At 47.4% G+C, this 13040-nt stretch overlaps 1 protein-coding gene across 1 annotated transcript in view; it reads left to right on the top strand.

The window, feature by feature from the left end:
- The window catches only part of SLC25A15 (solute carrier family 25 member 15), an 11699-nt gene extending 1604 nt beyond the window's left edge, over window positions 1–10095 (top strand). Inside the window, exons 2-6 of the mRNA XM_026053331.1 lie at window positions 2498–2756; window positions 6998–7135; window positions 7238–7407; window positions 8354–8512; window positions 9428–10095. Coding sequence (XP_025909116.1) covers window positions 2498–2756; window positions 6998–7135; window positions 7238–7407; window positions 8354–8512; window positions 9428–9552 — 851 coding nt within the window. The 3' untranslated portion in view covers window positions 9553–10095. The remainder of the gene's footprint in view (window positions 1–2497; window positions 2757–6997; window positions 7136–7237; window positions 7408–8353; window positions 8513–9427) is intronic.
- Window positions 10096–13040: the final 2945 nt, after the last annotated feature.

The raw sequence follows: 13040 nt of genomic DNA, 5'->3' as shown, positions 1-13040 counted from the left end.
TTTATTTTTTTATTTTTTTATTTTTTTATTTTTTTATTTTTTTATTTTTTTATTTTTTTATTTTTTTATTTTTTTATTTTTTTATTTTTTTATTTCTTTTTAATTTTTTATTTTTTTATTTTTTTATTTTTTTATTTTTTTATTTTTTTATTTTTTTATTTTTTTATTTTTTTATTTCTTTTTAATTTTTTATTTTTTATTTTTTATTTCTTTTTAATTTTTTTTATTTTTTATTTTTTATTTTTTTTATTTTTATTTTTTTACTTTTTTAATTTTTGTTTTTATTTTTTTTACTTTTATTTTTTTTATTTTTTATTTTTTTATTTTAGTATTTGCTTATTTTTAACACTCTTTCCACCAACTGGCTCAGTGCTGCTTAGACTTTTTTTGTAGTCGGGGATCTCTGCTCCCTTTAGAAACAGCATTTAACACAGCGTTTGGCTGCTGCACAAGCTAAATGCATAACCTGCCTTGCCAGATGCTCTTTACTAGCTGGTAAATAATTCTGTACTAGTTAGAGCCCTTTCTTTCAGGGGCAAATAAATTCTGAACAAGAGAGAACAAGTTATTTAGCTGCCTGTGAGTTGTATTCTTGGCATAGGATCTGAGCAACCTCTAATCACTCCTTGATTAAGCAGGACTCTCTTCCCTGCTCTTTTCCTTTTATTATGAGGGATTCTTCATCTAAACTTAAAATCCTGGTTAATGGGCTGGGGCAGGTACAGTATCTACTGCTGGTTGGAACATTTTTATTTTCTATAGTATTTGTGATGTTTTATCCAGAGCTCTCAATATTTACTGTGAAGCTTACAAAGTTGTTTGCCTTTTCTTGCTTGGTTTCTTTAACCACCTGCAGAGATGCAGTAAGAAGAGAGCTTTCTCTTTGGAAAAGCCATTCCCAGTCAAATCCCAATTTTTCAGCCCAGGGACATTTCTGGCTTTGCAATTTCTTCTCCTTGGCTTTTTGGGATGTTATTTTACTACATGTGGCTGCTTTTGCTCCTGTAGGAGCCCAGTATTTGTCCTGCAGACTTGTATCTGCCTGAGCTGCTCCTTGCAGGCAGCATGGACTGAGCTTCTCCAGAGCTCCAGCTCTGCTTTCCACATGCGGCTCACGTTGCTGCTCCGAGGTAAAGCAGCCATTCCCCTCCTGGTTATCCCTCCTGAGGTGTTGCCTCCTCTCAGAGTTTGCTCTGGAACTTTCATTGACTCCCCAGGTTGGGAATTCCGTAGTATGGGGAGTGGGATGCTGGGTTCCTCTTAAGGGCCCAAGGTGCCTCATTGCAGAGGAGGAACAACGATGCAGAACAGATGTGTGTTTGCAAAGACAAGAATCTTAGAATTGCCAGAGCAGCCTTATTTTTCTCCTCCCTTAGAGGAACAATAAAAGTAGATTGTTGTTAACTGGGTTCACACATGCTGCCTTGTTTTTTTCTTCAGTATTTTTATCCTATTTGGATAATTATTTCAATTTCATAGCTGAAAAGCAGCACCTTGTTCATTTGCCCTCTCTAGGGTACACGTGTGCCAGCTGGGCCTTGGTAGGAAATAGGTTCTGTTTCAGGATAGCTCTCTTAAAAAGGCCAAAACTATGAAATTCATACTGGACATTCTCTGCTTGCTGCTAGAGTTCCCAATATGTTGCTGCCATAAAACAATTTCACTAAGGAGTAGTGGTGTGTAATCCTCAGGCTTTTCTCCAGACTGTTGGATTAACTTGGATCTCATGGAAAAATACGACAGTGTGGGCAATGTGGTTGTAGAAGACATTGATGTAAAAGTATCTGACAAGTTTCTCGGGTGTTGACCTTGCAGTTGTGTTTGGACAAGATAACATGTTGAGAAACGCTGCCCTCTTGCCCTTTTTTAACCTCTCCTGGACTGTCTCTTACAGTATGTGGGAATAAATGTAAATAAGAGTCACCTGGAGTTTCGAAATTAAGGACTTGCCTTTGGTTATCAGTCTATCGGGTCTCATTAGCGTTAACAGCAGTTCTCTCAGCAGTGTTCTTGTCCTGAAATGGTCTTTAAGACGAATCTTTGTGTCACGTGGTTACAATTCTTGCAGTTTTGTTGGTGTTGACACCTAAAATAGGGCCTCTGAACCATTATGTTAATGAACAAGGTGAAAAACTAGTTTGTACTCACAGGCGACTCAATTGTAGGGCAATAACTTGTATTAAGTGACTATTTATATAAGAAAACTGATTACTCAAAAAGCCATTTTTTATTAAGCTTAAGAAACACTTTATGAGAATCAAGCTGTTCCTGCTTTTCCACACATGGAGTTTTGTTTGTTTGCTTTCCCTCTTGCAGGGAGCTAAAATCACCACTGACTTAATAGATGCCATCGCACTAAAACTAGAGCAGTTGCCCTTCCAGCAGAGAATTCCTCCATCCTGCCCCCTGCACAACTAAAGTTATAGTGTTTTATGCACCTAGGCCCTTTGCCTGTGATGAGCTTTGGTCTCCCTCTCAACTTGCCCCTCTTGCTTAGGTGGGACCGCGTGCGTGGTGACCGGGCAGCCCTTTGACACGGCCAAGGTGAAGATGCAGACGTTCCCCGAGATGTACAAGGGCGTCGTGGACTGTTTCGTGAAGACCTACAAGCAGGTGGGACTCCGAGGCTTCTACAAAGGGACCACCCCGGCCCTCGTAGCCAACATCGCCGAGAACTCCGTTCTCTTCATGTGCTATGGATTTTGCCAGCAAATTGTGAGGAAAATTGTCGGGGTGGACAGGAAGACAAAACTCAGGTTAGTAACAAAAATCAGGCTTGTCTTTTTTTTATATATATATATTTTATATATATATATAATGTGTGTGTATATATTTTTTTCAAGACAAACTTGATATGTGTGTGTGTATACATATGTATGTAACTATATGTGCGTGTATATATACATATGTATACATACACACACACACAGAATAAATGTGACTGCTATTTGTATATGTTGTTCTAATGCATCTGAGATGCCCCAGGCCTCTCCCTTACTCAGTATGCTGCGTAGTATGTTCTGGGACATTGAGTTTTATGCCCTATTTTATACTCTTTATTTTTTAAGGTATGGCATCTAACTCCAGTAGAGCAGTCTGGAGTCACTGCAGCTGGCTGGTTTGGGTAGTCAGCTTAAATGGAATATCCAAGAGCTGAAATACTTCCCCAAAGGGAGTGAGCGTTGCAACACCTCTAAAGTTGGCATTCCCCCTACTCCATGTTCTGACTTTCCAGGGTAGATATTGGTGCCTCTCACTGGGAGACAAGCTGAAGGGAAAGGACCTTTTTTTTTCCCTATTTTTTTTACCCTGTAGGTTCTTTGGGTTTGTTTGCCTTTGCTGCTGTAAAGACTTGAACATAATGGCCCCGGTGGCTGGACTGAGGCTCAGTTTAGCCCGGTGTGTGTCCACAGCCCTGTCAACAGCTGGGGTCCCCTCGGGCCAGGACAGCAGGGAGGATCCATCTGATATTTCCTCCGAGTCGGCTGCCAGCCTTAGTTCAGTTTAGTTCCGAGGATTCATCAGTCACCACATGATCAGTTTAGTCGGTGGCCTTAGTGGCTCTGGCCTGGGGACATCCTCCCTGTCCTAGCCCCCTTGCCTGGGAATAACACAGGCCTGAAGCACCTTCTCCTGCTTCCCCTTAGCAGCTTTGCTCTGGCTTCAGCCCCTGCCAGCTCTGCGTGCAGTGCCTGCAAGCTGGGGTTCTGGCTCCTCTGTCTCTGCTGTAACACAAATAGCTACAGAAGTGCAAGACAGGTATCCAAAAGTGACACCACACACCTTGTGTCGGGTGTTAAGATGTGCTGCACTCTAGTCTCAAGCTTGGCAGGAGGCCATATGAGGTGATGAGGCAGCAGGTTATATCAGCTGCTTCCCCTTTGCCTTTTTCACCATTATTTTCTCTCATTTGAGGTAGAATTGTTATCAACTTTTTTATTGCTGTTGTAGATCAGGAATTTTTAGCTGGCTTAACTTGTAGACCCAGCCTTTCCTTTTCTCCCACGGAAAGGTGGGATGCAGCCCTGTGGACCGCAGGCCGCTTCGTTACCTCCTGCGGGTCCCTCGGAGCAGCCCGCAGACTTGGCAGAGCACCCAGGATCACTTCTTGGAAACCAGGGCTTGAGGAGTGCTGGGTGCCTGTGTGTGATCCAGATAGCTGGGATAGTGCCGGAAATTTCCCAACAGTGCACACCAGCGTGTTGCCATCCTCAGAGCAGGACACAGAATGGGATACATTGAGTGTCCAGCAGTAGCCAGGGCCTCTGACACCCACTGCTTGTCAAACCCAGCCTGAGTGTCCAGTGCTTTCAACTCTCACTGTTGCCTCTGAGCAGCAAGGCAGGCAGGACTGCATTGGGACCAAACACTAGAGCATTTAGTTCTCCTGGAAGGGTTTCTCCCTCATCCCTACGCTCTTCTGGATCATCCTGGGGGTCCCCTTTGAGAGAGGCACCGTCGTCGTGCCGGCCCTAGGGAAACTGCCTAAGGGAAACTGCCCCGCTCGCTTAGCCCGAAGCACAAAAGGTGCACGGCCACCAGCCGAGCTGAATGTGACCGTGCTCCCAGCCGTGTTTAAGCAATACCTTTCTTCCATACACACTATTCTTTGGTCCCTGGGATTTCTCAAAACCAGCTACAGTATCTTGCTTTTGCTCTAAGCTGCTTGTCAGGGATATGTTTAAGTTGCTTGGAAATAGACGTGTGCAGCCTCCCTGTGCTAAGGGATGCCTTGCTGCGTGTGTGAACCTTGAAAAACAGTGACAAAGACAATTACAAAAGAGGAGTTTTTGCAGTTTAAAGGAAAACATGTCACCAAGATGTGAGACAGGAAGACAGGTGGGAAGAGAAGTGCTAAATTCCATTATTCTTTAAATGTCTCTTTAATTCAACCAAACTTATTGGCTTTCATGCTAAAGTCTAAACTGAGGCAATTATTATCCCTGCTCACCTCAGTCGGACTTTCTCAGTACGTGACTAATCTACTCCAACAGATTGTTTGCTTTGAAAAACAAGATAAATATTCTTATAGAAACATCACCATAAAGTAAAACATTTTTTTTTCTTCCTGTGCTGTGATGGTCAAAACTTTTCCACTGAGAATAATGCTGAATGAGGCATTTCCATTGAGATGGAACCTGCACAGGCTCCAAGACTTCTCACTTCTGCAGTGAAGTTCAGTACGTTAAAGACCAACACCTGGACAGTAAATCAAGTTGAACTGTTGCATGTGGAATTAAAAACATCAAGAAAAGCAAAGAAAGATGTGACTTATGCCTTAGTCCTTTATGTACATTGCTCAGAGTCTATAGGACGTGGAAATTATGATGTTTTTTGACACGAAGAGAAAGGATTCTGTGCGCTCTTTAGTGCATGGTTGAAGGGCACCTCTTCCATCCCAAGTCTTCAGTGTGTGACCTTCCTGCCTGGCTCTTACCCATAGCCTAATGCCTGCAGGAAACAGCACACCCTGTGACATACGTATTTCTGAGTCTGCTCCAGCAGCTTTCAGCTTAGCAGGTTTCACCCCGGATGCCCCTTGTGCACCAAGCCGGGTGCTCCAGCAGGGCTGTGCAAGCAGAGCTGCAGTTTCTGTAGCTATCTCAGCTTCACGACGCTCCCCGAGGTGAGAAGCAGCTTTAATCCTTCTCTGATCCTGCAGCTGCTCAGAACTGCTGCGCACGGGGTCATCCCATGGGAGAGGCTCCACTTTTGTACCACGACACCACGAGCTGCAGCGAGAGCCTTTAAGCACATCATAAGCAGGGCAATTCTGGCATACTAAAATTTTGGTGTGCAGTATCACAAGCTGTGCAGTTTTGGGAGTTTATGGCAGGACTGTGCTGGTCCTGACAGCTTATCAGTCCAGTCTTTGCAATATGTGAAAAATCACAGAATAAGTTCACAGTATTATAAGTTTATAATTACAGTTATATATATATAACTATATATATAGTGTGTGTGTATATATATACTATATATATAGTTACTATAGTAACTATAATAGTTATAATATTTGTAATTATACCTATTATAAGTTTATAATGCTGTGAGCTAATGCAGGCTGCAGGGCTATCCTGTTTGGTGCTTATCTCTCTGCCCCAGCTGGGTCACACAGTTGCCTTCATGAAAGCAGCTCATCTACAACACAGGTGATAACAATCATCTAGTGTGCCTTGGTTTCAGACTCCTAGCATCTTCCACCAGAAAATCCACGTTAATAGTGGATTTGAGAACATAAAGATCTGTATAAGGCAATTCCTGCCCATGCTTTCCTTTTGGAAGCAATTAGTCCCCCAAAGCTGCCCAGTAAAACAAAGAATCACAGAATATTCAAGGTTGGAAGGGACCTCTAGAGATCACCCAGTTCAACCTTCCTGCTCCAGCAGGGACACCCAGAGCACAGGGCACAGGGCGGCATCCAGGCGGGTTTGGGAGATCTCCAGAGAAGGAGACTCCACAGCCTCCCTGGGCAGCCTGTGCCAGGGCTCTGTCACCCTCACAGGGAAGAAGTTCCTCCTCACATGGAGATGGAACCTCCTATGTTTCAGCTTATGCCCATTACCCCTCGTCCTGTCGCTGGCCACCAGTGAAAACAGCCTGTCCCCTTCCTCTCTGCATTCTCCCTTCCTGAACTTATACATGTTAATTATGAGGGGGATCCCCTCTCAGCCTTCTCTTCTCCAGACAGCTCTAAAGAGCTCTTTCTAAAGAGCTTTCTCTTTAGAAAGCTCTAAAGAAATCCTGATTGAAGCCCAGAAGGGAAGGCTGTGACTATGTTCACTCGGCTGCCACCACTGAAATCTAGGAGAAAGGGTAAGGGTTGCAATACAATCCCTCCCATTGGCACCCAGGGAGCTATCCGAGCTGCAGGGGAAGATGTACTTAGTTTTTCCATCCCCGTGGGCCGCGCGGCCGCCCTCTCCCTCCGTCGGGAGCGTCCCCGGGTCGGCCGAGGCCGCCGGGCGCCGCTTCCCGCCGCCGCTCTCTCCCGCAGCGACCTGCAGAGCGCCGCCGCCGGCTCCTTCGCCTCCGCCTTCGCCACCCTCGTGCTGTGCCCCACCGAGCTGGTCAAGTGCCGCCTGCAGGCCATGCACGAGATGCAGCTCTCGGGAAGGGTGCTGCACGGACACAGGTAAGCGCAGCCCGCTCCGCAATCGCCGCTCTTGTTGCTTATTCCATAACCTGGCCCGTGCGACGTGTCACGAGTCGCTAACGGCCTCGCTCTCTTCCTCAGCACAGTGTGGGCAGTGGTGAAGGGCGTGCTCCAAAAGGACGGGCCCTTCGGCTTTTACCGCGGCCTGTCGAGCACTTTGCTGCGGGAGGTGCCCGGGTATTTCTTCTTCTTCGGAGGCTACGAGCTGAGCCGCACGTTCTTCGCCTCCGGGAGGCCGAAGGAGGAGCTGGGTAGGTCGGGCTCCCGTCGCTCCGCGCGGAAGCGGCAGCCTCCCCACAGCCCCCAGCCGGGCGCCGTGGGGAGAAGTGTGTGCAGGGAGGCACTGCTGAAAAGTTACCCCTTGGGGAATGGAGAGCAAATACATATTATGTTGCTAGCAGCAGTATTAAAATTGACTTAAATATCTGGCACTCCGTTAACACTCAGCACAGAGCTACTTTATTTCAGCAGCTATTTACATTGAGAGTGATGTAGAAGCCTTGGGCTTCTCTTGAGGACGTGTAAATACATGCTGATCTTTATAGAAAGTTGTAACTTGTCTAACCATTAAATATCTCTACAATTACGCTAAGATAACACTAAAGCTCCAAAATGAAACTTTCAGAAGTCGGGAGATAGCAGAATAAAGATTGCCCGTCTCCTTTGGAAAGATTTAACGATAACCCTTTGTCTTGCTGGGAGTTAATGTGTCAACTGCCTGTTTTCTGGTCTCCCTTGTTGCCAAACACTTGCACACATCCCACCTGCAATGCAAAACGAAGCTGCATCACGAGAAATAACTGACCGTGCAGTAATTTCACTGTAGCAAACGTCTGTAGGGGATGAGTGTCACTATTGACGTGACTCTAGAGCTTCTCACCAGGAGCTCTGGAAAGTGGTCGTACCTGAAAGGGTGAGTGGTGTTAGAAGTCTGGAGTGCATTCATTAACTGGATTAGCACAGCCTGTAGCTGACAGACACTCCTTACAACCTTTGAGCTTCTGGTCCACTTGGAACTAAGTGGCTTAAAATTAACCTGAAGGTTTGGGGCAGGGAGGCAGAAGCTGCTCCTCTGCCATGTGCAGGTTCCTCTGCAGTCTCTCTCACACTTCTGTAGAAGAAATACACTGCCACTTATACAGTGTAATGTTTCGTGCTGTTTATATATAAAAATGTCAACTTTTTCCTTTACCATAGGTCCCATTCCTTTAATACTAAGTGGAGGCTTTGGAGGCAGCCTCTTGTGGATTGCTGTGTATCCCGTGGACTGTGTCAAATCCAGGATTCAGGTTCTTTCAATGGCTGGAAAACAGGCTGGTTTCATGGGAACATTTGCAAGCATTGTTAGGAATGAAGGTGAGTGTGCTCATATCCACAGAATCTGTAGGGCTGCAGATTCAAACTTAGTCCCTTCAGTGCTGAAAAGCAGTCAAGAGGTCTAGTCTATTGATAACATTTTTTTGAGAGAAAAACCAAAACAGAACTTCTAAGTAATTCTTAGGGGAGATATTGATGCTGCTTATGTTCTGGCAACTAAGAAGTGACCCTGCAGTGTTCGACTGTAGCTTTCAGGTCAGCAGAGAAGTCACTTAAAGCTAGCAAAAACTTTGTTTGCGTTAAAAGCAAATAGATGAATGAACTCCATTTACCTGTGACTAACCCTAAACATTAAATAAATGGGAACTGTTTAAGTTCAGTGGAATGTTTTTTTTCCCATAGAAATTAATAGAGGACCGACCAAGGGACCTCTGGTGAATATGACCTAGCCCTGACAACCATGAGCATCCCCCTAAGCGTCTCATATTTGGAAGACATCACAAATGTGGGTGCAAGAAGGTTAATGGCAACAGATACAAGTTGTGGCCTGGTTCTTGGGCAGATGTTCATCATGCTGGCAAGAATTTGAGCTTGCAGCTGTGCAGGAGATCAGCAGCTCTGCTGCTTTTCTTTCTGTCTCCGCAGTTCTGGTGTGGCTGCTGTGAACTGCAGCAGGGGAGCCCACTGAAGGACCCTGTCACAGCCAAGATCAGGCTTCTAACATACACTAGACATAACATCAAATAGTTAAGCTCATGTTACAACTCTTGGTATTGCTTCTATATCTGGAATATCCAGAAATGCTCTAAAACCCTGAGCAGTTAGGAGTGAGTTCAGGTGTGGGTCCCTCTAAGCAGTCACTTCACTGCCCTTCCGAAATGAAAGCGCAGAAGTTGCTGCTGATCTGCATTTTAGCACCTACATGTTACTAACCCGACCTCCTTTTGTTTTCAGGTGTGTTTGCCCTCTACTCTGGACTAAAGCCAACCATGATCCGTGCATTCCTGGCCAACGGGGCTCTGTTCCTGGCCTATGAGTACAGCCGGAAACTCATGATGAACCAAATAGAATCCTACTGATCCCAGCCAGCAAGCCAGGAACAACCCTTCCAAATGAACAAAAACCTCTAGGTTGTATCAGGGTCTGAATAGAGCCAAATCAGCGACCTTATTTTTAAGGAACTCAGCTCCAGTTTAAAAATTTATTACACTTTAAATTCAAGTGATTTTTTTTTTTTTGAGACATGATGTCTCTGTGTTCCTTGAGTTGGACTTGCAGAACTCCATCTGCATCCTGCAGATACTGCACTAGGTACCCTACAGGCCAGGAAGATCCATCCCACCTGAGATGGTGTTCAACAGACTTATCTGTGGTGACCTGGTGGGTTTCATGCAACGTGCAGTGATAGGCTCTGATTCATTTAAGACAAAGCACTGTCTTAAAAGTCTATGCAGTGGTGGGGAAGTTTTCCAGTTGTTGCTGGCAAGCATCTGTGACTCGAACGACCTGCAGTCTTGTCTAGCCTCACTGAGCGTGACTTGTATCTGACCCTCAGATAGACCCAGGACGTTCTCGTTGGCTTCCTCCTGCCCTGTGACTTCCCAAAGCCAACACCGTGAGCTCATGCCTTGTGTACCCTGTCCCCGAGGAGGGGCTGGTAAAAGCAGAAAGTCTCCATTTCCCACCCCCATCCACACACTTCTACCACATGACCTAAAGCTGAGACCTGTGCTAGAGATAACACTTGAAGTTAGGGCCGTTTAAGGACTCTGTAGCATTTGTCACAAGTGTTGCAGGTCTCTACGTTCTCCTAAGAGGTGCTGGAACCTGTTAAACATCCGTGAGTTAAACACTTGCACAAAGAGGGACTGCTGGGAATAGCTCTTGGCTCAAGGCCTGATGCTGTCACCTTGCAGTGACCGGCTCCTGGTGGAGCCCTGCTGCCCTGGCCAGGCCCGACTGCGGGAGGGACAGGAGGCTGAGGAGGAGCAGGAGGGACAGGAGGCTGAGGAGGAGCAGGAGGAGGCCGAGGAGGCAGCGCTGGGGCCTCTGGGGAGGCCGCCCTCGCCCCAGGCAGGGCTGCTGGCTCCTTCCCGTGATCCAACGTGCAGCCCAAGGCCACCCGTCAGCACCACTGCCTGCAGTGATAGGGTGACACCCGCTTGTAGGTGCCACCTGCACTCTGAGGCAGCAGCCTTTGCCTTTTGTGCTTCTATAGTTCTGTGTTTATCCCAGGGGAAAAAAAAAAAAAAGAAGATGTGATGTTGAAGGAGCTCTCCACAGCAGCGCAGGCGCTCGGGGCTGTGTGGAGGGTGGTGGCTCTGGGCTCGCACCAGCCACCGTGGGCTCCCTGCCCACCGAGCTCTTGGAGAGCTCTTTGCCCCCCGGGATCATCTGAGCTGCAAGCTCGAAAGACCCGAGTTCCTCCCCAGCAGAGAGCAGCTCACGGAAACTCGAGCCAGCGCAGCCGTGGCTCGCAACTGCTGCTGCAATTTATTTTTTGATAACCCAGAAAGAAGAAAAAGCTGCAGACAGAGATGCCAGGACAGCCCCCTGCCTGCAGCAAAACTGGAGTTCACTTCAGTTGGCTTTTCCACTAACCTCCTTGGCAGCGCTCTAACCTCCTGCTAAAACCTGCTCGGTCTCCGCAGTCCTGCGGGCCCTTCCCCAAGTGCAACACGAACTGCTGGTTTCATGTTGAACACCCCTGACCACAGTTGGGAGCAGCGCGTGGCTCAAGCCCCCACGGTGGCTCTCGCGCCGCGTTACCTTGCGTGGCCGCGGCGGCCCTCAAGGCCGGGACAGGGCGCAGAGTCGCTGCCACAGGGGCTTGTGCCACGCGTTCAAACCCGACAGGTACCAAGGGGGTGTTCGGAGGTGCTAGACTTCTTCCCAAACTCACCTGATCGAGTTGTACATGTTTTCATAGCTATGAAAAGGTAACAACTGAATGCATAGCAGTGAAATATTCCAATCTAGTTCTTAGATTCGTCTTGGCTTTCATTTTTTAAAGCTGACAGTTGGAATTTTTAATACAAAAGTTGAGGCTTCAAGAGAAGCAGGATTGTTAAGACTGAGCTTACAGGTTGAAGAGAACGTGTTTTAGACCTTGAAGTTGAGCTAAGCAGTAACATGCAGGGGTCACAGCTGCTGAGGCTGTGGACCTTGGTCAGCTGTTTGGTGTTCTGCTCCCTGAAACTTTGCTAGTGTTGGGATAAGAACTCACAGGAATAAAGTTTGATTTAACTAACCAAGTCCCTGCTTGCTGTTTACAAATGGAGCCTGACACACTTTGTGTGGCTGAAAAAAACAAAGACAGGTAGTTTAGTTAAAGCCTGAATCACCATCCTTCTGGACTCCAAGGAACTTCCCAGAGCAGTCACTGAATCCCTGAAGCTCTCGGGAACGAGCAGGACAAGGGCACACAAGGTGCTGTGACATCCTGTAGCGTAGCTTTGTTAGACCTGTTTCTAGTACTAGTATTAGGTCTTAACTAGGTATCATGTTGATCAAACATCAGTTGTAAGAACAAGTTGCTTGCTAGAAGAACACCAGGCACTCTACCTAGGTGAAGCCTTTGTCAGGTCATCTGAATTCTACTCTAAAAAGAGTGAAGTTCTTCACTCCCTTTATGAGTGAGGAATGAAAGGACTCACGGCAAGTTCTCCGATGAGGCTGCAGCCACAGCTTTCTCCACCGCTTTGAAACAGGTCAGCAGCAGCAAAGCCACCACGGGAGGGAGAAGCCAAGACGTGGTTCCCATCTCCTACCCCCAAGGCCTTTGGTGCTGGTGAAAAGGGCTGCTCCTGGCAGGTGTCTGTTGCTCCTTACGGCTCATGCAGTGGCCGCAGTCTGAAGCCAGGTCTCCTGAATTGCAGGAGAAGGAAGAGCAGGGCTTGAGCCTTAGCAGCCCCTCAGAGCCACCCTTGCCTCCGAGGCTGCAGGTGCCCCCCAAGTGAGCAGGAGGGCAGCTGGGCTCAGGGCAGCCCCAGCCCCAAGCCAGAGGGACCCTTGTCACCAGCCTCTCCCCCAAGGGACCCTGGTCACGAGCCTCTGCCCACTGCAGTCAAACAGTGTCCCAAGCCCGGGCCTGCACAGGCAGGAGCGGCTCCTTCCTCCTGCTCCCTTGCCCTCTAGTGGCCACAGCTTCCTTCTCCTGCACAAACGGATTAATTCTCCCTTTCCTTTGGCAGCAGCTTCCCCATCACCTCTTGGCCTTGAGGGGCAGCAGGGGGTAGCTCCGTGGTCAGCAGTGACAGCCGGGGCTGTGCTGCAGTGACTGCTCTGAGGGAGTTCCTGCAAGAAAGAGCTTGGCAGAAGGGAGCCACAAGCAGGAAGGCCTTGACCTACTGCAGCAGGACAAGCAAAGCGGCCAGGATGGACGGCAGCAAGAACAGGGTTTGTCCCCTTCCCCGAGACGGGGCAAAGGCAGGGGATCTTACCACCTCCTCCAGTCACCCAGTAGGAGAAGGTAGAGCCAGACTCTTCTCGGACACAGAAGCAGCAAGATGCAACTACAGCCAGAAGCTGTAGCATGAAACTCCAGCCAGGAAAGAGGGATAAGGCC

This window comes from Nothoprocta perdicaria, unplaced genomic scaffold, assembly GCF_003342845.1.
Source record: "Nothoprocta perdicaria isolate Ctin4 unplaced genomic scaffold, notPer1 scaffold_98, whole genome shotgun sequence".
NCBI classification, from domain to species: domain Eukaryota; kingdom Metazoa; phylum Chordata; class Aves; order Tinamiformes; family Tinamidae; genus Nothoprocta; species Nothoprocta perdicaria.
The sequence above is the reverse complement of the archived record's forward strand: the minus strand, read 5'-3'. Positions and strand labels throughout refer to the sequence as shown.